This window comes from Lepisosteus oculatus, chromosome 6, assembly GCF_040954835.1.
Source record: "Lepisosteus oculatus isolate fLepOcu1 chromosome 6, fLepOcu1.hap2, whole genome shotgun sequence".
Taxonomy (NCBI): domain Eukaryota; kingdom Metazoa; phylum Chordata; class Actinopteri; order Semionotiformes; family Lepisosteidae; genus Lepisosteus; species Lepisosteus oculatus.
Window position 1 is genome coordinate 54,695,985 of NC_090701.1, and position 27,052 is coordinate 54,723,036.

The window sequence follows — 27,052 nt, forward strand, 5'->3', positions numbered from 1 at the left end:
TCAAATAACTATGGGGCTGTGGATGGCACTGCGAGAGATCAAAGGAAAAAGGGTAAATGCTGAAAGTTGAGTATGCAAGTAAAAATGACAATGTATAGAATAATAGACACATTCTTTCAAAAGGGCAGAATGACCTTATTAGCAGAGACGCACTCAAACAGAGAGTATCACTCCTAGACATGTGGAGTCCTAAGCAAAACTAACTGAAGCTTCCAAATTTTCCTTTTTGTACCATAAAAGAGTTGTCCCTTTCCACAATGACTGTACCAAAATAGGTTTATGCTAGTGAGGCAATAATAAAATAGCTTTATACTCATATTAAAAGGAAAGATGGCATTTTTCAGTCATGCTAGATTCCTTATAAATGCTTTTCTGCTACACTCTGGGGGACTCGAAGGCCTATTGTTCTGCTCCCGGATGAGTGAGAGGAGTGTTAAAGGGTCAGGTAATGGGAGCTGTCACGCGCTAGTCTCTTTAATAAACTTTGAACCGAGGAAGTTCAAAGGCAGTGTGCTACTCCGAGCCCAAGAAGGTGAGTCCACCTCAGCACTTAAGGTGTGGTTTTCTTAGAGCCGCATTCCTGCGGAAGAGGAGCTAATCCAACGACTAACAGCGCCCATTAACATTCTTCTGAACAGGAGTGGCAAAGCTGGTGACGACCCATCTAAATACCAATAAAAAAAACATCCGATTTAAACCTCCTCCTGCCCCAATTCCCAAAAAGCAGGTCTACTGTGTTCGCGGATTACTCAATGTACCAGTGATTCCTCTGACGTGTGAATGTCAGTCTGAACTGCAGTCTAGCCTGGTTTGTAAAACAAAGGGATTAACGAACAGTAATTCCAGACGTCTCTGCTCAGTGACGGGGGAGGCCAAGCGCGCTCGCGTTTCGGGAGCCGGAGGCCTTTACCAGAGCTGGCCGAGAATCCTCTCCTCCATGCCCAGGTACGACTGCCTCTCCTCCTCCACCAGCACCCTCTGTCTCTGCACGGGGTCCTCATGCCGCTTCAGGGTCTCGGCCAGCCTGGCGCCGATCTCCTGCTCGGCCCTCTTCAGCATCGCCCGGAGGGCCTCCTGGTTCTGCAGCTGCGGCACACAGATCGGGTTCCCCCCCGTCTTAGCTCAACGTCCCTGAGCTCTCTCAAACCTTCACATTTAAAGGGGAACTGCAGTCCCAATTTCTCAGACCCGTTATTACATCTTGGTAACAAAATAAATGCCTTGGTATGTTTTTATAATACTAAAAGATTGACACATTTTGAATTCAGTACAAAATGGTGAATTTTGGGAAAGCACCGCAAGTCACCATGTGGACGAAAACTCACATTTCAGTTCCCACAAATTGTGGTGTGATGCAGCCCTTCCTGCTCACTAGTCACCGTATTGACTAATTCATAGGCAGAAATGGGCCAGTGTGATCTGCATGCAGTGTTAACAAGTAGGATTTGTCCGCAGAACCACCTTGAAATTTACCGGATGTTTTGTTGCTTCCTCCTGAGTCACAGAACATGGAGCTGCATGAACCAGGAAATTTCGTCTCCGTCGTGTAAATCGGAAGTTTTACAAATGACTGTGTACGTTTTACGTCTATTGTGGTTTGACATGCACTTATCAATGCTGATAACCCTAAAATAAAAAAAAGCCTTGTAGTTCCCCTGTAAAACCTTCTTCTTGCGAAGGGCCTTTATTTAACAGGTCCTCAGTCTGCCCATTGCTTTCCTTCTGTACTCCGAACCCTTGCTCCGTTTCATTCTGCTTCCTCCCTCCACTGTGTGGATTCTTTTTCCGTAATGCACTTTAAGAAGCCATTTTTAAAGGCGCTATATAAAAATAGATTTTATCATTATTCTTACTTCAGATCTGCTACTGTATACAATACATAGCCCATTATGTTCTCATTCACCAGCATTCGCCCCCCGTTTATAAATGACTAATTATTTACCGAATAAGTCCCTTACATAATTATCTACCATACATAAATAGGCAATTTAATATTTCAGTTTTAAGTGCACTAATGATTTGCCAGTGTCACTTTTATTAAGAACAATCGATCCAGCCTGATAAAAGCCAGCATAATTGATCATGAATGGCAGGAAAGGAGCTGTCAAAACCATGGAAGAGCCAGTTTGAAATTCTTTTACAGATCACTGGATAAGCTAAATCAGCCAGCTGGAAACCCAGGTATTACACTGATACAGAATCTAAATAGCTGCGTGTAAGCATAATTTAACATCCAAACAGAGGACATTTATAGTTAAAATTGAGAAATTAACCATTTCGTGAGGGGGGAAGTCTCAAATTCAAACTTCAGGCAATCTGTCTAATTTAATTATTACTGTTTCTAATTAACTCTGGGATCTAGTTAAAATTCACACAGGCTTTTCATGGTGCAAAATGAAATGGCTAACTCTTCAGAACAGCTCTAATAACATTTTGCTGCCAAACCTACAGCTAGGAGTGAACATAATAAATCACTGGTGACACTAAAAACCCCAAAAATATCCATTCACACTCACCCCCTTTGATTATATATTTAATGTACTGTATGTGTAGCACAAAGCAGCAGCTAGTTTAATGGCACTATGGAGATTAATGACCTCGATTCGGAGTTCAAGCTGGGAATGTGCACATATTATTCTATGTTTTTAACTTGTCTTTTAGAAACTCAGGAGAGACTGGCCAAGAGTAGTAGTGAATTTACTTGAATGCCAGCAAATGACTTAGTTCCGCTTCAATACGTGTGTTAATTTAACTTCGTTAAAAGTTTGTGTATTTCTTCAGTACCCACCACAACTTTTAAATAATTTTTTTGAGCATTTCAGTCCGCTACCCTGTATGCAGGGCATATGAATTGGAGAGAACACACACTCTCAAAGGGGGTGGGACGCGCACCCACAACGAAAGAGCAAGAAGATACCTGCAGCTGCTTCATCTGGTGAAGCTGCAGTCGGAGGTCCGAGACATTCTTTCGGAAACTGATGAGATTCACTTGAACCGGTGTGGGGCTGCTGGGGGCAGGGAGGCCAGCCAGGGCTGTGGCCTCCACTCCACTCACAGTGCTCTTGGCTGATGGTGCACTAGAACCTCCTGTAGGGAGATGACCGTCATTAGAGAGGTTTTGTTGGTGAATTCTAAGTGGCAAATCGTATTTCAACTCCAACATGGCATCAAACGGGATGTGTGTCGGGACCGGATAGCGATAACATCTTGAAGCTGGCGAGAAAGACTGTAAATCCATATCCTGAATTTAGTCACCAACAGAGTAAACTGTCCTGAATGTGATTTCTTTAACACCTTTCCTGCTGGAGCCAGAAGAAGTGCTGTCTAGAACAGAAGGAAATGGCCCTTAGTAAAGAAAAAGGAAAATTAATTCTGTAAATCTGGGGTCCCTTACACGTTAAGAACTAGTGCCTGGAGATCCTACAGGCATTAGAAACATCTCATTATAAAACAAGTTCTTTCCCGGTGAACACAGCAAATTTCACTGGCAGCCATACGTGACGGGCACCACAAAACACTAATCAGAGCACGTCACATCATACTGCCCCTGACATTTTTCTCAGCTATGTGTCATGCCACTATGATGAACAGAAAACAGAACAAAATGACCACATGCTTACAAAACAACTTATTTTTTATCTTTCACTGCATCATGCATTTGTACAAAGTGCAAAAATAGCTCAAAAACAACATTCCTAGAGCTCACTGTGTGATTTGACCTAACAATCCTTCATGTTTATACAAAGGATGTGTGCATGCTGCAAATTCTCTAAGGGAGTTTAATAAAACAGACGCTTGAAAGTGCTGCCAGAATGCTCAATTAAAACTGAGTCAGCATAATTCAATTGGTTTCAAGAATGAAGGACATGTTATTTACCTTTGGAATACTTTCTGGCCAACAAAACAAGAAATAACTACATAGATAATGACACAGACACAGTATACACAGGGTCTAAGAAGACAGAGCACAACAGGATTTACATAGTGTAAGTCAGCTAAAAAAATAATACATGCATATTATCTCTTTTTAAAAGTTTCTGCTTCCACGTCAATCACATCAGCTAAGAATCCAAACTAAATTAAAAAATCAACTAAATCCTTAATAGTTTGCAAATGCAAATATCAAATGTGCAAAACAAGCAAATCATTTGACAAGAAAAGGCAATCCCCATTTAAATAGCTAAAAAAAATAAAAGGCTGTATCACTACTAAATAAACTTGAGGTAAGAGAGAGAGCACATAAGGAAGGAAAGGCTATATCATTTTTCTATTTTGTACAAAATTAAAATCAGATCTGATTATAATGGTTTAGTCTCACCAGAGAGATCTCTTTGCATATAAATTTGTTGTCCTTACAGATCAAGCAAAACAACTGCTCATGCAAAGAAGGTCCTGTGAACTTTGATTGCAGTGATTCTGAAAATAATTTCCTGTCTAAACTAAGCAATTAATTAGCATAATCCAAGTGTTAATTGCATTTTTTCTATTTTTTGAACTGCTAATCCATCTCCTGTCACACAAGACGGCAGTCTATTGACCCAGAATGCTGCAGTGTATTTTGACGCTTCTGGTTCTTCGGTTTTTGTGGCTGCAAACCAGGAGCATTGCAATGCGTAAATGAGACAGGAACTGACCCTTCCTAATGCTAATCCTCCGAATCATTTTGAGACTGATTACCGGAGATTCTGAACAGACGGTATTTATTGTTTAGAGGACTGATTTCTGAGCACTTTTGCCTGCAGAATGTAGGGATGAAGAGATCACGTGTGAAGCTGAAAGGAAAAGTAAAAGCTAGGAGTACACTGCTTCTGACACATGTACACTCAGCTTGTGTTACACTGTGTTACACAGTGTAATTGTTCTGCTGCTTAGTGCTCAACAACACAGGCTCCTCAGCCTCATCTTCGCACAAACAACGACCAAAATGCAAAACTAAAAAAAAAAAAACAACATTCAGGAACTATACAACAGATTAAGCTGTTTAATGCATAAAACTAGATTTTAATTCCACTAGGTCACTGCCATGAGGTTCATTAAATGCTGAACCTGTGTACTGAAGCTGTATACTGACAGCAGGAGAATCGGCTTTATGATCTTATCTTTCTTGTTGTTTGAGCTCTGTGTACGTTTCCACTTCAGCAAAAGGCTTTGCTGTGCCCATCTTCATAATGATTCAGGACCTGAACTTTTCACTGAAGGCAAACAGGAAATCTGACACCGCATTGTTTATCTGACCCCTGACCCCCTCAACTGGTCAAGCACTTCAGCCACTGGGTTTCAAATGACAGCTCGGCGTAACGGGTGGCATTTGGGCTTGTCAGCACCCCTGCAAGCGTCCTACGAATTTTTGTTTGGGGTAGCACTGGGACATGAAAGGGCCGTCGCCAGAACAATTCAAACGGGTGGGCATTTGATTTTAACTGGGGGGGCTGGGTTTGAGCGCCATTTTGAGACACGTGACTCTACAGATGATAGTTACCTAATTAATGCTACAATATAGGAGGCAAAGTCAAATGTACTTCAGCAAATACACCCCTTTGGTGGTGACTGAAGATGGCCCTTTTTCATATCCATTATTTAGACTACTGTTAGCCTTCTGATTAACAAAATGAGATTAAACAATTTCTGGCTACAAAACCGCCTTGTGTGTTGCGTTATAAATCCCGTACCAAAACCTCAAATGTGTCATCAGAAATGACAGAAAAATAAACTTTTATGTAAAAAAAAATGTTACTTACATAAATATTTTTCAATATTTCTAAAAACAATAGACGAAAACCTTTTTTCCCCCACTTTATTAGAAACTTCTTTGGGTGGAGGCACTGCCCCCCTAATGCCCCCCCTTAGCGACGCCTGTGGGACATGATATCAGGATGGTGTGAAGAAAAATTGCTTTATAAGTGCTGTGCCGTGCCGTGACACTGAACACAACGTACGTGACAAGAGGCTGGTGCGGATCAGGCCTCAGCCTCCCACGGTCACAACGACGCAACCCAGTGATTTAATAATGTTAATAATAATGTTAATAATGTTTCTTTATTAGCCCTACACAATTTCTTGCATTAGGAATGCGTCTTTTCGCATACCCCAGCTTTTCTCTATGGAGACACAGACACAGAGACAGGGAGAGAAGCTTGGGGTCAGAGCGCAGGGTCTGCCATTGTACGGCGCCCCTGGAGCAGCTGGGGTTAAGGGCCTTGCTCAGGGGCCCAACGGAGTAGGATTCCTCTGCTGGCCGCGGGATTTGAACCGGCAACCTTCCGGTCACAGGCGCAGATCCTTAACCACAGAGCCACTGCTCCGCCCCTTTTCTCCCTGAGGGTCCGCCACAGCAGCTCACCCCACACTGTGTGGCGTCGGGGCTGGATGGTGTCGCAATGGAAAAATAATGGTTGAATTCTTTCATTGGCAAACTCAAAAATTGATCTTCGACAGCTTCTCCCGTCGCTTAAGAGATCGATTTATTAGCCCTATAGAATTTCTTGCATTAGGAATTTGTCTTTTCACATACCCCAGCTTGCTCTCCATGAGACACACAGACAGGGAGAGAAGCTTGGAGTCAGAGCGCAGGGACAGCCATTTATACGGCGCCCCTGGAGCAGATGAGGTTAAGGGCCTTGCTCAGGGGCCCAATGGAGTAGGATTCCTGTGCCGGCCGCGGGATTTGAACCGGCAACCTTCCAGCCACAGGCACTCCGCCCTTAAGTAGAAGACAAAGGGGTGCGGGCCGCTCTGTCTGTGTTAGCCTGTGTTCTACTTAGTGACTCATTAATCTAAGCACTTCCTTGAAAGAAACCAAAGTATTGGCTTCAACAGAAGGGCTGGGTAGCCTTTTCCACACTCCCTCCACCCTAGTGCTGTAAAGAGGTTTCTCCTGTTCTTGGTTTAAATGCACTTCCAGGCAGTTTCCACATGTGCCCTCTGCTTGATTTTTCACTGTTTATGCTAAATACTTGGAACAGGTCCCATCTTAAGTTCCTCGGTTCAAAACTAGTAAGGTTCTGTTTGTTCTGCCTGTCAGTGTAGGACACTCCCTTAAGCCCCAGAACATATCCAGCAATCTTTTTTTGATGCGGTGAACAAAACTGTACACAATATTCTAAGTGAAGTCTTACCAGTGAACTTTACAATTTTAAAATAACATCCTTTGATTTCAGTTCTTTGCCTTTAATTACATACCCTAGCATTTTGTTTGCCTTTTTTAATCCCTCCCCACATTGTCTAGATGTACATGAAGTGTCAACATTGACACATTAGTCTTTTTGACAGGAGGACTCTTCAAACTCAAACTTCAGATTAGCTGGTGTTTTTGCTACCTGCATGTACATGTAGCACTTATCACCTGTCTATATTAAATGTCACAAGTTGGGTGTTTGCCCCGTCTTGAATTTAACCCAAGTCTATTTTATTTTCATCTGCTGCTTCTATATGTTTTGCTCATCCTCCTGTTGTATCTCCAGTCTTAACTAGGCTACTATCTACACTATATCAGAATGTAGATCATTCATATTAATTAGGAAGTATAGTGGTCCCAGTTCTGATCCCTGTGGTTCACTAATTACATCACCCCATTTTGAGCATTCACTCCCCAGTATTTCCCCAAATGCATACTGCCTGCATTTCGAGGAATACTTTCCTGCATTTAATGAGGAATGTCAAACAAAAGCCCTCTGAAAATTTAAAGACAGCATATCGGATGCCCTGTGTGTGTCCATTACTGTCCATTACTCTGTGTGTCCAGAAATCTAACAAGTTGCCTAGCCGCTTGACAACCTTCATTTTCTGAATTTTCCCCAGGATGTTATTTTATTACAGATGATTGTTTACAATTGTTTTCCATCACCTTACTCTTAACCAAAAGCAGAACTGCCGGTATATAACTGATCCTGTTTTGTCACCAATTCATGGATAACTACTACATCAGCAATTCTCCAGTCCCTGGGCACCACCCCTGTCCTGAGCCAGTTGGGAGAGTTGCACCAGAGGCTGAAGCACACTTCTAGTTTCTTTGAGTACATCAGTTAGGACACCAGAAGTTTGCTAATCAAGTGCTTCTATTTAACACTATTTATGATGAACACTATTTAACACTATGAGGAACTTCGCATCTCTCTTTGACAATGACACTGTCATTGCCTTGAGGTTGCCTATTATTGTACCAGACACAGTTTTCTTAATCCTTAATGGTTCTGCTACTTTTGAAGTAATGGAATAACCTTCATTCCAGCCTTCACTGCAATATTCCTTTCCTTCTCTCTTACAGTATATCCTTTCCTTCTCAATTATATTGCCTTTCTAATATAATCCTTCCTTAACTAGACTCTGGAGTTTTTAACATTTTTTTAAATTCCTTCATCTCCCTTATATTCATCCTAATTGATCTGTCAAACCATCTGAGATAGTGGTTTTAACTTTTGCATTACTCACCATGGTAAAGCATGGTAAAGCATGGTGCTTCAAACAGAATCTGTATAAACTGTTTCTGTCCTGCTGATCCCATATCTACCTTCTCCCTTATGCTGCTCTTAAGCTCTGCCTCAGTCTTTCCAAGTCTGCTTTCCTGACATGGTAAACATCTAAATTGGATTCAAATAGTAGAGTTTCATAACGTCATTAAAAAAAAAAAAACACTTAACAGGCAAGACAAGCTCAACCACTTTTGACACAGATCCAAACACAGATTCATACCCTAAGGATAAACGTAATACGCTTTTTTAATTTAATGTCTGTCTTACAAAAATAAGAGAAATGTACACTAGAAAAATAAGTGGTCCATTAATGTCTCAGTAAGGGTGAAACTGTTTACTATGCTAGTGTTTACCAACTCATCGGCTGTCAGATCTGCGGATAAATCTTACCAACGCCTTGGAACCTGCTGTGGCCTTATCCTCATGAACTCTATCAGACTCCTCGCATTAAGACGGACAAAAAAGAAAACAACCATACAGCTTCTCACCTCCACTGCTCGCATTATGGCCTGGAGAGGCTGTGCTCGCTGGTTTCTCACTGAAATGAGATCACAGGAAGAATCGATCACATTCCATCTCACAGTACTTCAAGGGATGAAGATCTTGATGCTACTGCTTCCAAGCTATTCAACATGAGCTTCCAAACACAAATAACACTCCTGAAAAAGTTAAACCATGATTGTGGCTCGATCCTGAACTGGAAGCAACTGTATTTATATTATAACGTGCAGCCAAGCACACCAGAAATCCACTCAATAATTAGACACCGACAGAAAAAAGCAACCTAAAATCAGTTTACTGAGGAGGGGTTGAGAAAGAAAAGATGAACATATCTAAACAAATGAAAGATGAGCATGTTTTGAAGTGAATGTGAATAAATCATGTAGATAACCAACATAACAGAGCACACAGAGCACCACAGGAAGAGACTGATCTGAATAAAAAATAGAATAGGAAATAAAACACTCAAAAGAAATCTGAACAAATAAATGTATGAAAACAGCGACAAACATACCAATTAGTTTTAAAGTTTTCAAAAGTTAACCAAATTCAGAGTTTATACGTGTTGTTACTTTATGTATTTTTAAAGATGAGTAGAAATATGTAAAAGCTCAGCATCATAAGCGTATACAGTATAATTTACATAACACTGCAAAGCTGAATCTTATCACCAAATATTTTTTCCTGGCAATTGAAAAAAATACCTTAATTCAACTGCTTAGGAACCCTAAACCCCCTCATCTAAATGTTCCAAAATATAAGAGCACTGCTGCCGTACTTACACAAAACGCTTTCATGAGCATATTTTCCACAACCTATACTGTATGTTGCCTTCCAGTTAGATAACGTTTTTCTCTGGTAGGCAGAGCTGATACAAAGCACCTAATTTATCTGGTGTCATTATGAGTCTCTCTTCCCTGGGAGGTGTGCCTCATCTCTCCCACGATGCTCGGCTCTCGCTCACCTGACAGGGTCCTTGGCACCACTTGTATTTGGCCCCTTAAAAAGTGCGTGTTGAACAAGCCCCGTCAAGCTAGCGATCTGCTGCTCCATGGCCTTCATTCGCTCTCTGCGGAAGACATTAAAAAACATTTGTCTTAGCAAGGTTCTTATTCAGCCTACTTTCATCATAAACCACACATCATTGAGAGAAATCCAGACTCCTTCATATTTTATGATTGTTGTCAACCTGAAGAAGGCTTTGAAGTACAGAAAACCTTGAAAGTATAACATTGTTTACATTTTCTAAGATAAGAAGACTTTTAGACACTTATTTAACAGTTACTGTGCAAAAACTGAAAATGATTCAAAATATACTGTATGTGTGGAAAACTGTAAGAAAAATGCTTTCTTGAACATTCAAACTGGACAGTTTGCTCGCAGGAGTTACATCTCAAAGGTTTTTGACAGACCTTCCATAAGTCATTAGTGATCTTTAACATTTACATTAAACATTTCAATTAATTCTCTAATCATTTTTTTGCCAACAACCTTTTTAAAAATAAATTAAATGCTGCTATTTACCAATAGCCCATTTTTTCCAAATATAACAACATAAATGATTTTGAAATAAAAAAAGAGTTTGAGCGATTAATAAAAACATTTAAAAAAAAATGTGAAACGTGACAAACGAGAAAGAGCCATTCAGTCCATTCAGTTTGCTCGCTTGCTGGTAGATAACCGACTTGTGGAAAGATCTGAGGCTGGGTAGTCTGTTCCAAACTCTCACAACTCTTAGTGTATAAATATCTCCTGTTCTCTATTTTGAAAGTGCTTCTTTATTTCCAACTGTGACCTCATACTAGTGTTTCCCTGCTGCTTTTGTTATTTTCTTTCCCCTGTATTCTTCTGTGCCCAAGACTTAAGATTCAGTGTCTTTAGCCTGTCATGGTAGGACATTATTATTTTCATATATCTAGATGTTCTTCGCTGGATTGGATTACAATTTCCCTTGTAAGGTGCGGACAAGATCTCTAAGAAAACCAAAGATATGGTCCTATTGTTTAGGTTCCCCCCCCCAAGGTCTTTGATAGGGTTTTGTTTGAACAGTGTGTGCTTTATGCCAATAATGTGCCAAAATGAACAACAGTCATGAGATCACTCCCTGTCTGCCACCTCAGCTCCGGGCACACAACAGACTGCTGTCGATTTTTAAGAGTTTGGGGAATTAAAGGGTTTGTGTCCTGATGGCTGCATTGTAACAGCTAGCCTCTTAAAGTGTGGCAATAGTTCTATTTACTCAGACTGCTGATTGTGCACAAGCGACGCCTGTCAGTGACTGATATCAAGAAAAAAGGGACAAAACAACACATTTCCTTGTGCTTTTTTAGCGGAAAAAACAATATGCAAGAGACATTTTTATATGCAAAGAATACAAAAAAACACATGATTCATAATAATGCAATTAAGGACCTGAGAAAGTCTTAAATCTTAATCAGACCAGCTTTCTTGAATTACGACGCTTACTAGATTAAAAACTCAAATAAGGTAATTTGTTTTAAACGAAAGAAGCCACCTTCAGAACTTTTAATAGTTACGAAAAAGGTGATGGATTACACACATCACACTCAAACTGTTGTGCCGATGAACCTAGAAGTAATAACCCCAATAAGCTCACAGTTACATTTCTAACTATTTAAACTCAGCCAGTATTGGGTACATACACCATCCCCTTTGCCGCTGTTAAATTAGAAGTGAAAAGGCTCATGAATTTCATTAACATAATATCAGGGGACTTGCATCTCGCCACAGAAAAAGCAGACTGTAAATTATACGATGCAGTTTTCTTGCTTTCCTCATTATTATTATTCCTCATTACTTATATGCATTTTCTACACTGAAACCCATAATCTCTATGTTTTTTTCAATTTACAGCGATGGAAGCTGATAGGACCTAAGGCTTGTACAGAGCAGCAGACCTGAAAGTCTGTGAGTTTTAGGTTTATTACTTTTAATATTATTCTGCAATCAGAAAGATACAGATCATAATTACACAAACAATTAATTTAACTGCAGAATTAATTAAAAAGAAATTATTATTATTGGAGTTCAGGAATACATGACAATTCTCAATATTAATTGATCCAGGCTGGGCATTAAAATCAAAACCAACAATGGACAAATTTAAAGCACACTGTTCCCACAAGGGAATAAAACAAAATACTGATAACAAAAATCATACATATCTTCTACAACGTAGATAGCATACAAGTGCAATATAAGATTGTCAAAATATGTAAAGAACAAGCGCTACATTAACCAGCTCACTTCCTTAAACAGACTTGTTCCGCATTAAGAAGTGAGTCTCTAGGATGCAAGACCTCAGTTTTCACTTCACTTCTTCCAGTATTTAAATTAAAACATGTCTGAATGACAGCATGGATTCAAGTTCAATGGAAAATTTATCAGGAAATGCGATTACAGATAACAACTCTTGTAAAAAAAACACCAAGTGCACCATGGGTTAAGATCAACAGGTAGCCACGCCTGATCTATTCCTCCCTTACTAGACACTCATAATTGTGCAGAATTTAATATAAATGAAGGTAGAGCTAAATTTCATTTCTACTGTCATTTCTACAATCATCAGGAAAATCTAGACACAAGTCCCGACCTAATGACTTCCTTGAATCAAAATACAAAAACTTCCCCAGTTCATATAAAGCTGGTGATCAGTCTAATACAAAACAAAATTTGCTGCCGCACTTCATAATAGTTAATCCATAAGACAGTTTTATGGAATCACTGAACTATGGTTATGCTGGCAGAAGCTTTCCTCCTTTCATTACTGCGCAACCTGTTATCGAAACTTCAAAGAACGAAGTGGAAGGATAGGCAAGAAAATCTGACGTAGGATTTTTAAAGAATTTTCTCTTTTCTACCTGGTTTAACTACCAGCGACGGAAAGCCTTCGGGTACAACAGTCGTTTCTTTGTTCTGACGTTCACCGAAATAGAATTAAACACTCTAAAGAACACGCCCTTCTGGGCTGGCGACTTGTCTTCGAGACTTTGAACAGCTCACCGCACACTGCCTTCCTCCCCCTGAAACTGCACGCCTGCTCGTCATTCAAACACAGCAGAAATCGTTTTGTTGGCTGAACTGTTCTATTTAACTACCTGCTAATGTAAAGTTCACTTTCTGCGAATTACAGTCTTACGCATTCGGGGGTCAGACTGTTCAAGCGGTCTGTCTTTAGTTCTGATTTACAATCACCAACCTGTAAATATGAAGATTTTACATTAGTTTTAGGTAGTTAACTGCATAACTCCTTGTCAGGCATTAACAAGCTATGGTTTTATGCACGCAAAGAGTTTGTTAAGATAGTTCTAGTAGAAATATTGTCGGTTTTGCTTTTTCCCCTCTGTTCTTCAGCTCTCAGAACTAATTCACCCAGATTTACATTTTCCCAAGAGGTACGTAGCGTCAATTTTTTCTTAGCTGTTCATGAGAGCTTGGCAGCTGTATGCCCCTCCTGATATACAATTCAATAAAAGAACTTCTGATTTTCTAGCTGGGATGCCTTTTTCATAACATTTACTATCAATATTTGTTCTGCCCTTGAGTTAAATAAAGCACCATGGCTGAAAAAAACCTTTCAAAAACACAAGGATGATAAAGCCAACCTCTTGAATAAAGAGTGGCAAAAGGGCATACTGCAAAAGACAAATGATGCTATTATATACAAGAAGATTATGTGGAAATAGAGGGCAGAGGAGCTTTTCAGCACTTGATGCCTATTTTGGCAACCGTGGAGATCTGAAATCCTTTTGAAGGTTATCCCGGAGATAACCCATTTTATTGAGATGGGGAAAGTTTTACAGCTGAATGAGCACAGGCAGAAGAGATAAAGTAACGTTCCCCCAGGGTGTCAGTAAATCTGAAGTTGAGTGGGGATTAAAAAAACATAGAAGTGTAAGTGCGTAACAAAAGACAACCTTGAGAATTAAAGAAAGAACCGCTGGCCTCTTCAGGAAGCGAAAGCCTGACATCAAGCTTACCTGGTCTGAGGGTCGCTGGGTGATGCAGGCGCCCCGTGTCCCAGGAGCGGTTTATCCCCATGTGCCAGGGGGATATCGGGAACAACGGGAGAAGCCATGTTGCTCCGTGTCTTGGTTACAGTCTCCACAGCTACCGAGCCGCCTGCATCCTTCTTGAAAGATTGCCGGACTGGAGAAGACCTCTCCAGCTGTACGGTCTGAGGCACGTGGGCGTTCTGAGCTGGGTGGATTTCCATCAATCTCACGTCAGTCATTCGGTGAGGGGAGGGAGGGGGGGTTTTCGAGCCCAGAGTGGGCAGATGGCTGTCGCTGTATTTCTTGGATTTCTGCCTGTACAGGGTCTGGTGCTCCATCAGTTCAGTGGTCATGGCGGAGCTGGCGTACGAGCTGGTGGACCTGATGGAGCCCCGGGGGAAGCCCATGCTGTGGTCGACCACCTCCACGTGGCCCCCGTGGGAGGAAGCGATGCTCAGCCGGCCTTCGTGGAGCATGTAGGGGTCCGCGTAGAGGCCGTCGCCCCGCGCCAGGGCCACGCTCTTGTTGCCCATGTCTTCGTCGGGCTTGACGTCCCGGCGCTCCAGGATGGCACTTGGGCAGGGCGAGATGGACCGGGAGGGCGGGATGCTCGCCAGCCGGTCCCTGGGGACGGTGGCACTTCCGGGCATGACCATCGCCCGCGGCCCGTAGGGGATCCTGGAGGGCGAAGGGGGCATGGAGAGGGGGCTGGGAGGCGGCAGGGGGCTCTGAATGGCATGAGGGGGCGGGGGGCCCATGGTTTGACGCATGGCGTGCTGCGCCTCTCTGGTCGTGTACACCACCTCCCTGTGCATCTGGAAGACAGCACACAGAAAAACAAACAAAAACCCGTTGGCATTGGGCATCGCAAGAAGAACGGCCTTCGGCAGCTTGCTTGCCCAGACTACCAAGATTTCGGGTAGCTCCCTCTCCGGTGTGTTAAAAGTGCGTTGCTCCAGGTTACTGGAGGCAAATCCGTTCTGTGTTTCTGCAGCCAGTCCACTACAAACAAAGCTTGCCGTTTGCTTCGAACGTTGACTTTGAACCACAGTTTTGGAGGGAGTGCAACAGTTTCAGCAGGCATTGAATTACCTGGACTTGTTTTTAGGTTACCTAGGCTGCGATCTTAAGATAGAAAACTTGCCTATAAGCAGTTTTTCTCCTCGTGTATTAAAAACACATGTCTTAATTAGTTCCTAAAACTACATTTGATCTGAACACAAGATGTGTATCGTGGGTCGCGGAACAGTTATATTTTCAAAGAAACCTAATAGTTACAAGACTTCCTCTCTGTTTATCCAGGGTGCTGCACGTCTTTGCTCTGTTGCTGCCTTTCTGTCAGATATGTTTAGCCGAAACGGGCTTTTTGTAACAAACAAGTAAAAACACTTCCTTCTTTTATGGGGATGAAACCCACAGAAGTCTAAATGAAAACAAGTTCGATATGCAATACCGTTATGAACTACAACTCCACTGTCATCATTTATGAGAATAATGTTATGCCATGGCTCAGCAATGGCTTCAATATCTGCTTCCATTCTGTGAATAAGATTTGGGACTCTTAACATTATATCCTTTTGTTTCTTTTGTAGGCTCATCGCAGATTTAATTTGTATCTTTACTCAATCAAAAGACTGAAGATCATCCTCCTACTTTCTCATTTCTCTTTAACAACAGCCCAATATTTTCATGCTTACTGAGTTGAACATGCTGCGCTTCTGTTTTGGCAAATAAAAAGAAAGAACCAGAGCAAACAACAACACCTTCCCCTTGTAACAGCTTTAACTAAGAAAAACAAAAGAAGGGGTATTCTAACTTTAACACAAACACATTCTCTTTACAATATAACCTAGGTTTCCCCTTATGACTCACAAGCTACAAATATACTGTAAAGACTTTCTCAGTTCTTCTTAACCTCTGATGACACTGTAGTAAACAAGCAGTTTACTGTGATTAATACTTGCACCTTTCACATCCCTCCTTACAAGATGCTAATAAGAAGTTCTTGGGATTTTTTTTCTACATCTTCTCATTAACAGTGCAAATCAGCTGGACAGCCAGGAGCCGGTACATGTATCCGTTCGGGACCATAGGTTGTATGAAAGAAAACAAAGAGAAAATTCTTGTTCAAACTTTCTTGTGGCACTAAAAATGGCCTCAACTAAAACCAATACACACAATAATTAAACGACACTAAAATCTACACACGTGTCAGAGTGGTATTTTATCCACTTCATATTTTAGAGCCACTCTACATATTACTACACATTTTTTACTAATTAAAAAAAATGATGTACTCCTGTACTACTTCTCCAAACTCTCCAATGTCCACTATCGAGTTAATAACCCGGTAAAGGTTGAGCTTGCAGGTGAAATAAGAACTGTATTAAATTAACATACAAACTCCACGGTGTTCGAGTAGAAGCGGCTTCAGCGAGAGCTGGTTTAAGAGCAGGGAAAAGGGTTCAGCAGGAGAGAAACTTGAAGAAGTCTCAACTTTGCGGTTTTTTTGTCCCACTTTTAAGGATGGAATTAACCTGAACTTTGTGATGAACATTTAAAGTTCACTACCTTTAACAGACTATAGCATGGGGGCAAAAATATGTGGTTACACAGAACCATGTTCCTGTTGTATACATTTTAAAATCATTTCCATGGATACAATGGGAGAAGCCAATGCACAATGATGGGGCATGTAAAATCACTGTTAAAGAGTTCCTCTGAGCCACTGGGTTATCAACACAGATCATTTGAGGGCAAAGTTTCTCTTTCCTGAGTATTTCAATGCACTAAATGTTAACCTTTGGTTGTTCATTTAAAAGGGTCTACCATTTCCTTTCTTACTTAACTTCTGACTGCAGTAAACATTACAAACAAATACGCCCCAGCATATATTAGAGCCAATGGTCTTGCTTCTTAAGAGAAACCATAACAACATCAGGCACTGCCACAGGACTGGGTGCTGTCAGTTTAGGATTCAGTTTGGTCTACATGACTGTTCAGCCATTTAAAAGGAAACTGCCTGATTTATAGCACTTTAGCTTGGAAACAAAGTAGGGAAAAAATTTCCACAACATTAAAGCAAAATATGACCTGTACAAAGGTTTGACCTCATGACAATTGAGGAGTGTGAGATAAAGAGGACAGGTCTTCTGGAACATGTAGGAAAGCAAGGCTGAACCCCGTGAGGCACTCTTAAAAATATAATACTTCAATAATTATTGTTAAGACTGCATAACTGTGTGGAGAAGAGATTTATTTTATAATGCTATTCAAAAAAGAGTAATGAAGTTTAGAAATACGAAAGAGCACTTGCAACAGCATTCCATAGATCTTATTCTTACCACACTTAATGACAGCCTAGCCTCACAGAATGTCAGTCCTTATTTATCATGGCATTCATCACAAACTATAAACTCTGCAGATTCTGTAAGTATATCTGACAAACTCACTTTCCACATGATACAGGTATAAGATGTTTTTCTATTGAAATACTGACATTCCTGGATGAGGGCTTTCTTTTAAACAGCAGGGGACTAGACACAAGACACATATACATACATGGTGCCCTATTGCAGTGCAGTGCAGGTGTGCCACTGTGCTGTAGCCAGCAGTATGTTGGAAAACTGTGGGGACAAGATGGGCAAAGAGAGCACTTATCCTCTTCTTGGCACAGAATCCTTACTGGGGGAGACTCGGGAAGTAGGCTGACTTGGATGCTTGTTCAAGGACTATACTGAAATGAGCTCCACATGCTCAAATCTCACAACACAGTGACTTGCACACCCTCAACGTAACTGAATATTGACATTGCAGCAACAGGTAACTTATTAGAACAGTTGGAGAATTACAGCTTTAGCAGCAGGAGAGAACCCTGCTAAGCCGCATCTGGACCTATTATTGATTCTATCCTCTTCAGTTTGTGCCCTTCGAGAAACAAGAAGGGAGGGGAGGGTTCTGAAAAACACTGCGTTATTTTAGAAGAACCGTCGCTCCATCTCTTGAAGTTAAAGGCCCCGTTTCTTCATCGTTCACATGTTACCATTGCCGACCTTTAAAACATCGCGCAAGCTCCCCACAATCAACAACCCCACTCAGGTCGTGGGCAGGGGAGAGACAAACGCTCTCCTCGTGGACAGGCTACCCTGGATTGGACACAGCGGGCAGGAAACAGATGGGTGGTGCGCAGGAAATGATTAAAGGCTTGTCAGCACACCAAAACGTCTATGCAAATAGAAAATGAATGTTGCATGGTAAACGACTACTAAACAACTGTTCTAGAAACATGATGTAACACCGGTGTGTATTTTTTTTCCTGAACCTCAATAATTGCTCTTTATACTCTACACAGAATTAGTTGGGCATATTGAGCAATATATTACAGTATATAGCGAAAATAACATTTTTGGCCAAATCCGTACAGTGCAAAGATAAATGAGGAAACAAAAAATCTATAAATTTATGAAGAGTTCCTCTTTCCCCTTCAATTTGTCACCAAACAGAATCTTAAAGTACAAAAAAATGCAGAATTAATAACAGCAAAACTACACCTTTTCTACCGCAAAAGGCTTTTTTAAAAATCAATTCACACAAAATTGTTTCCCACAGAAAGATTTCTGTTTTGGTCCAGCTATTAGTTTTCTCCAAGAAGGTGCATAATTAAGAAGGCAAATCACATATAATTTCTATTATCACATCATACAAGTCTAAAATTAATGATTAGGTTAATCACACCATGTAAAAATATCAGCTTAATTACAGAAATGATTAAGCGCTACTTCAATATGCTGGACTGTAATGAATTTGATCTTGATTACCTGAATGACTGGCTCAAACACTGCTAATGGCTATTTTTTTTTCAGAAGTCAATGCTGTTGTACGTTCTAAGTTTTGGAACATAAAGGAAGCCAGTGATTTATGAGTTTTATACCCTTGCCTGTAGGCTCTTTCTATATCATGTAATGGAGAAGAGCTTTAAATTGCAAATTGGGGAATTCTTAAAGAGCCTAGGTTTCATTTTAGGACAATAAGAAAAAAAAACTTTGATTAAGATACAAAAGGTGTGAAAACTTCTAAACAGAGTTAAAAATGTACCAGGAGAATAGTGATAAAATATTCAGACAGGTTTACTTGTAACCAGAAAGAAAGATAACAAGCAGCCCCAAAACAAAGGCTGTGGAGCAACACACAGCCGCTTTACTCAACTTAGAATAAACAGAAACCCGACCCAGAGCTGTAGGATCTTATTCCTGGATCAAGAGAATCAAAACAACCTTCGACTGTATCAAATGTTGCATGTATTAGGTAACAGCACGAAAAATGGAAGAGACACTTAAAATCCCAGAGTCCATAAGTTAGATAATTGTGAAATGATGAATGCACTTTAAGAAGCTGTGTTAACTGTATAACAATTTAATGCCTTATTTGGAGTCATATAATTAAGGATTTCACAGTGGATAAGTCTGTAAACATATTCTAAAACATAAATAAACAGCATAAAGATCATCCACACAATACACAATAATAATAAAGTGCAATGAATGTGAACCTTAAACCCTTAAGAAACTAAAATGAACTGGCAATATTGGCATTACATTTTCTGTCTTTTCTTTTTCATGTCATGTTTGTGTGGTTCTCGGTGTTCCTGCTGCAAGGTCTAGTGATAGCTTGATTTTCCTGAACAGATCGGTGGCAAAGGAAATGCCAAGGGTATTTAATATCTCAGCATTTGGAATGGCTCTCACAAAACATCCCTTCGCTATAATTAGAGCACCAACACAAGGGTGAGATACAGTACAGCTTATTACTGAAATGAACAAGTAACCTTGTAAATACAGACTTTCTGACAAAGATTTCTGTTTTGGTCCAGCTATTAGTTTTCTCCAAGAAGGTGCATAATTAAGAAGGCAAAGCACATATAATTTCTATTATCACATCATACAAGTCTAAAATTAATGATTTTAGGGTTATCTGTTTTCTTAATTATGCTTTAGAGTTATCCTTACAACTCTTGGTTGTCTAGCAGGCAGTTACAATATTCAGATACACTTGTGAAAAACATGGTTTTTAGAACATCCACACAGAGTAAGTAAAACAGAGTTGAGAGAACAGTTTATTAAAACTTGACATTTAGAATTCAAAACAATGGTTTTTAATTTCAGGAAAACTGTCAACGTTACAGACGTAGTCTTTCAGAGTACTACAACGGAACGGGAGATATGGTATCAGTATCAGTGAATAATGGATGGCAAATGTTTTTTAGACATTCTTCTTGAAACGCAGGACAGACTTCTCCTAAGTGTGGGTAAGAGTGAATAGGCTAGAATATTAAACAGTATTAGAAAGAAGAAAGAAGCAGACATTTTTCAGGTCACAGAAGATTAATAAATCTCCAGGAACTGATGGTATTCTAACATTGTACTTCAGAAAACAAGATCTTATTTATTTGCCATTAACAAAGCTTTTCCGACTGTCAAGACAGGTTTAATATCCACTGGCTATAAAATACATCATTGGTAATATCCATAAAAATGACAATCAAACTGAATCAAGTAATTGCTGTAATTACTTACTGTAATTACTTCCTTATGTCTAGCACTGTATGTGGAAGAATGTGTTATGAAGACAATTAAAAAAACTATTTTTTTAAAACTAAAACAGTCACCATGAATTTAGAAAAGTTAGGTCTCAATTAACACGGAACAAGTCTTTGAATGAGCAGCAAGAGTAATGCAGAGAGAGGAAGTACATGATATGGGATATTTACAGGTTTTCATAACGTCGCTCATTGAGCAATTAAGTTGAAATTTTAAATTGCAGGAAGTAGGCATTCAAGGTAAGGCACATCCTTTGATGGTAAAACTGACATGATGTTGTTTTTTGAGCACCACAGGGTATGTACAGTATTAGGACCAGTCTTTCTTCGCAATTTCTAACGATGATCTAGATACAGATATAGTAGCTTTTGAAAACAAGGGAGGGAAAAAGCAGAAATAACGTATAGACTAATCGAAAGTGTAGAAGTTAGGTCTGGGGATGTCCACTGAAGTTCAAAATGTACAATTTCCGAGTACTGTGAGCTGTGTGTGCACTGGGCACAAACGAAAGTAAAGGTGAACTCCACAATGAAAAATAAAAGAAGCATAATTTTTCACCGGGTTCAGGAGTGAAAAGCTGTAGCGACAGGTGGCTGGACAAACCCATGGACTTCATCAAACCCAAGCTAACGACCCGCGATCACTAGAAATCCCTTCTACTTGCCCGCAAGGAATTAACTTCGACCTGCTCCTCCACGTGCGGTGCACAACGATGGCCTCCACGTGACATAAAAGATACCGCGACTCTGGAAGCAGTAACCAAATACCACCCTGGGCTTAAACGAATGTCATACTGTCTATGACTTCAAAACCTCAAACGATGGAAGAGCTGAATCTTTATAGCCTTGAAGAGAGATGACAAGAGGGGATCTGATTCACTTATTCAAAATCCACAGAGGCACGAACCAGATGGCACCAGCAGAAACTGCTGTATGTGGATGTGCATTTTAAAACAAAACCAGGAGCCCCTCTGTTACACACAAGGCTACTGGATTCAGGAACAAGCTACCCAGCCATGTCGTTGAAGCTGATACCCTGGCTTATCCGAAAAAGGTAGATAAGATGCTTATATCACTATGCAACTATTCACACAACACGCCAGATGGGCCTAGGAGTCTCCACTCACACGTTATCTTTCTCATTTTTACTTCGTTTTTTTTTTATTTCACACTTAAATGGTAAACTTTGAACTAAAAAATAATAATTTCTAATTTTAGTTTTTAGTTTTACCTTTTCTTTAAAACGGCTACAACACTGTCTGTACAGAAGACATCCTTGCCCTGAGCATTATCCTTCATGCCAACATCAATCCATCTAAAAATGTTAATACAAGATAAAGCCGCATGCAGTAATCCCTTGGAACCCAATTATTAACAGATGTAGCTTGTCAAATAATGAAAGTCTTTCATCGTCAACATCTTTCAAAACTCCTATAAAACACTTTATCATAACTTCCCATATCAAAACTATTTTTTCTGTCCATTCAAAACACTATTACCTTAAAAGGTAGAACTGGCAGAGTATGTTTGTCTTATTGAAAGACGAAAAAGATTTAAAGAGCACAACTATACCACAAGGCCATCTGTTTTATATTTAAATTATTTGAGTTTTAAAGACAAACCACATACCTGCATTCCATTCTGGATCAAGGTAGTTCAATTGCATGTCATCTTGCAAACCTTACTGAATCTACATTCTTTACTAGCTAGGGAAAGCTCTTCTTCTGCTACATGTTATTGGTTCCATCTGTAGTAGTTCAACATTAAGAGCTATTTTCAGAACACACATTTTAACCACGAACAACAAACAACTCTTACTTCCCCGGAAAGTACTTTTATATTCATTTACATGTCTAAATATATTTTCGGAGTACTGTGTGGTCCCCCAGTGGCTTCATGAGAACTTATGGGATATTCTAGAGCATTTTCCACTTCCATCCAGAAGCTGTGAGCTGCTTTTTTCGAGGAATAGAGCTGCATCTCTCCTGCAGAATTCCAGGCACCAGTTAAGACTCTCTTCTGTGGAGTCTACAGACCTTACTGGCCACACATGGTGGTCCAGCGGCCTATTAATTGACTTTACACTAGCGTTTCCATTGTTTTGTTCACTACATATACCCCTGAATAAGGTCTATTCAGGATTTTGATGTGCACTGTCTGCTTGTAACTCAATCCGTCTCCATTCCTCTAGGGGAACACACAGGTGTGGGACTTTCCTCAACGACAGAGGGGTATTCTCAGCCCTGCCACTGCCATGAGGGAAAGTCCCACAGTCCTGAAGGGGATTTGACAATGAGACAAAGGCAGAAGATGAAATTAAACAGCTGTCTTTGTTTCTTACCAACCTTCAACACCAGAGGTAGGACCAATTTTGTCCTGGGTTCCTTGGGCTGCTACTCAGTTTTAGAAATACAATTTAACAGTAACTAAGAACGTACTTCCATCTATGAATTGTCCATGACTGCAGTGCATACTAGGAAACACAAGTAAAAGTACACTGTAGAATATACACAGTGGTAGGTCTGCGTTATAATATGTGCTGTTGGAATACCACCCAGTTAAATTCCTGGGAAAACTGATGCTGGATTGGGCTGCCACTTTCCCGGTACCTCATCATGCACAAACGCATATTGTCTGCTATGGAATGGCTGCGCTCAAATAAAATGTTTCGTTTCAGTGGGAGGGAGAAGTGTAAGTGAGCCACAACACCTGAGCAGGGGCAGGTGAGGACAGTGGAATAATACGATGCAGAAGCTCACGTGGGAGCTCAATGGGAGACAACGTCCAGACGTCATGAGATCCTATCACTGGATAGGATCAGTGCTGCAACATCAGCTGGACATACTGCAAGGAGGCGCCTTTATGCCACAAGGCACCAGCTGAACCATGGCTTGGGGAAACTACGCAAAGTTTGAGAGGATGGGACATTCACCAGTGGCCAGAAAAGGACTGGAATAGCAAGTGCCAATAGACATAGACCCTAACCTGCCCCACACATAATTATTCCCAATCCCCTACAGACAGCAGACAACGCAGGCACAGAAAAATCAAATGCACCTCATGTACATGACAATTCTATTCTGTAGCACAAATAACCTACGAGAGGCTTTTCGAGATGAAGAGCTCAGGCTGGTACTTCACTCCGCAATATAATGTGCTTCGCTCTTAGGTCTCAAGCAGTAGCCTCCCCCTCAGGGCCATTACCACCAAGCTACAATAAAATATTACTCTTCACTGAAAGCAAGCCTGCTGTTCCATCTGCACTCTGTCACAAATTATTCTACACCAATTATTTTCAGAGAAACACACCCCCTTAAATCAAAAGTGCTGTCAGATAAATGAAGAAATGCTTTAAGTAATCAGCTCTTGCAACAGAGTAATGACCCTCAGCATCATAAATTTTGATGATACTGAGCCTCGTTCTATTAAGCAACACTGCGTGGGTCAAGCTAATTGTGTGAGGTTATGGTGCTGGAAAGCTTTAATAGCACAAGGTCACCTCTGTAACTGCATGTGCATCCCCTCACTGTCTCCAAAGTATGTGCTGAGTATTTCACACTTAAAACCACCTCCTGGTTAAGTTCAAGAAAAAAAATCAAGATTCAACTTCACAGAAAGCCAACAATCAACAGTACAGTTTCAGTATGGGCGGTTTCCGAACAAATTCTCGACTGTGTACAGAATTCCTTTACTGTATCCGATTGCCAGAGGTGTTCCCCTGCCCTGAACAAGCGTGTTTAAACAGGTGCAAACTCTCTTTTGCTTTCTGCATGTAATTTCTCTGAGAAATCAAGTGTCCAGTTTCACAATTTCAGAAGCCTGTTACTACATGAAGTATTTAGTGCTTCTTTTGTTGTGTGTGATCAGCAAAAACAAAAGACTATTTCTGCAACAGCAGTCATAACTCCAAATTAATTTCTGTAAAATATGGTTGATTTTATTTTCATTTAGCATTCACTGTAATATCAAGTAATTATGCCCTAAAACCAACCCTATTCTAACATTATTCAAGACTAGATGCACAGTTTATTTTCCCCCTGTTACTATGTTACTACTACATACATGTTTGATACAGGATAGAGCCTTCATACATTAGTAAGCAGAGTAATTAATTTCCATCTAAGGAATATTTCAGTTTCAATATCACTAGTGTTCTTTTTATTTTGGACTTGGCTGGTATATGTACAGTATATATAAAAGGATACTGTCTGGAAAAACAGGGATGATTAAAAGAGAATTTAATTTACTATCCATAAACTTGTTCTGCACAAACAGGTCGTAAACTAAAACAATTTTTGGATATCACCATGTTTCACACTTGTACTGGATAACCAACTCAGACTTTTCATATCGGATATAAACAGCTCATAACCACATAAGGGGTCCTGTTAAAACAAAGTACAATACAAAGGAGCAGTAATTTTCCCTTGTCAGTGGCTGCCTAGATAATTTTTTACACTGAAAGTAAAAAACCGGGTTTTCATCTGCAAAGGCCCATCGCCTTACAATTAAAGAAGGAATGTGTAACAAATGACCCCTGGTCTTACTTTAAACACCTTGTAAAAATTTTCTGCACCACAAGAGCCTTTTATGAGATAAACGTGCCATGGAGCTGCAATCATCTGGTGCACATTAGTTCAAAAGGAGGCTGATCTGCCAAGATCTCTTTGGTCTGACCAGTAAGAATTAACTCAAACCAGCTTCCTTTGTACCTACAACAGCGCTTGATTCCTGAACACAATCACTTGTTACCTCACACTGTTATAAGCCATTTTAAACTTCTTACCATTTTCAAACTGTCACACAGTGAAACGCGAATGACATTTCACAGGTATGCAGCTTGTTTGAACTTGAGTTCACAGTCAAGTACATTTTCTCACCTTTCAAGTGCACACACATTAACCCTCTCTCACCGAAGGGGTAGAGTCAAGACTGGGACACACCCTTGGGATTAATGTCCTATAGCCACCCACGCTAGAGCCCCAAGAAACACTCTTCTCTAAGACAAACAAGAGGTACAGCTTAATAATACCCCTATTCCTGTCTGTTGGAAGTAAAATGAAAATTGAAGGCATAAAAACATAAATAAAATTGTTTTCTTAAATCACAATTGCTTCAGCTAAATTCTTAATGCATATAAAAAGCAATAAAAAAAATACTACATAAGAATAAGCCACATAGGACTGTCCAGAAATACCATTTACCACCCGGGTCCCAAACAGCCTGAAAGAGTAACCCTGTTATTAATTTTAGCTCAAATCAATCACGTCTATGGAACCAAAGTAAATTTTTAGTACTGTGATGATTCCAATACCATTTCTCACTCAAATGTTTTGTCAGGACCAGCAAAAAGGATTAACTTAAACATTCCTGATGACCTCAATGTAGGTCCACTCCCTAATACTCTGTTCCAGGATTGTCTTACTTCCAACTCTGACTTCTACTTCCTTCGCTCTCCTGCAGTTCAATCTTGTTATATATCCTATACTAACTACTCTAAAGACACACTAATTGCAAACAAGCAAGGAACTTCAGAAGGGTAACAAAACATTTGCCTCCTGTACAATCGTCCTCCCGTTTTACCGTTACACAGAACCTTACGGGCTAACACTGACATGCCAAGGGGACGGATCCTCTTCAGTCCTGAACGGAGAAGGCTATGAGGACACTTGAAATCCTAAAGGGCACTGACAACGCCAACCCAATGCACTTCTTCTGAATGAACGGTGAAACCTGAACCAGAGGGGACGCACAGGAACTACTGGGAGTGCCTTTAAGTGCTTGAGAACATGAGGCACTTCATCACCCAGCCGATGTGGGAGTATAGTTCAAGCTGCACAACCATGGCCTTGAAACCAACATCCTGGTTTCTTTCAAGAAACAGCAGGATAACATCATGAGATTAATTAGACACCAACTATTAAACAGGCTTTATGGACATAATGGCCTACTGTCTGTTGTTTTTAACTGTTCTTATGTTCAATAGATTCCTTCTTAAATTGGATTGCTCAGCAACAGGCTTAAAAAATACGAAGGCTTCTGAAATTTTATAGTGGCTGTATGTTCAGTTTCAACGTATATTTCTGAGATCCTGGTGCAGGATGAATAGACCTCATTTTTTAAATGTTTCGGGAAGCTTCTTTGTAGGTCTTTAGGTTAATTTTACTCCCTCCACTTTGCAAAGTGCCCTTAAGCGTAATGCTGACATTTCAGACTATTTTTTTTCCAGCAGTAAGTTCCTTTCCTATGTCCCTATAAGGGACAAAAAAAAATACATTAATTTGAATTCCAATCTGCAGAAGGCCAGAAATGCTGAACTAGGGAGAAGTCACAGTGCCGAAGCCCTTGGCAATAATACAGCTTACAATCTGCCCGGAAACTCAATCTCCCCCATCTGAGACCAGTGCATCATCCCGCACTCCTGGCGCAGAAAGTCAACCATTAGTGGCAAATCACCCTGATTAACACCATCA

At 40.3% G+C, this 27,052-nt stretch overlaps 1 protein-coding gene across 23 annotated transcripts in view; it reads right to left on the bottom strand.

Moving 5' to 3' along the window:
• Positions 1–27,052, bottom strand: part of si:ch211-285f17.1 (sickle tail protein homolog) — a 287,428-nt gene that overhangs the window by 29,019 nt on the left and 231,357 nt on the right. For all 23 annotated transcript variants that reach the window (XM_015353441.2, XM_015353438.2, XM_015353440.2 and 20 more), the window contains 5 exons: positions 13,970–14,799; positions 9,934–10,038; positions 8,957–9,006; positions 2,918–3,087; positions 911–1,086 (listed from right to left, as the gene is read on the bottom strand). In XM_015353441.2, coding sequence (XP_015208927.2) covers positions 911–1,086; positions 2,918–3,087; positions 8,957–9,006; positions 9,934–10,038; positions 13,970–14,799 — 1,331 coding nt within the window. The remainder of the gene's footprint in view (positions 1–910; positions 1,087–2,917; positions 3,088–8,956; positions 9,007–9,933; positions 10,039–13,969; positions 14,800–27,052) is intronic.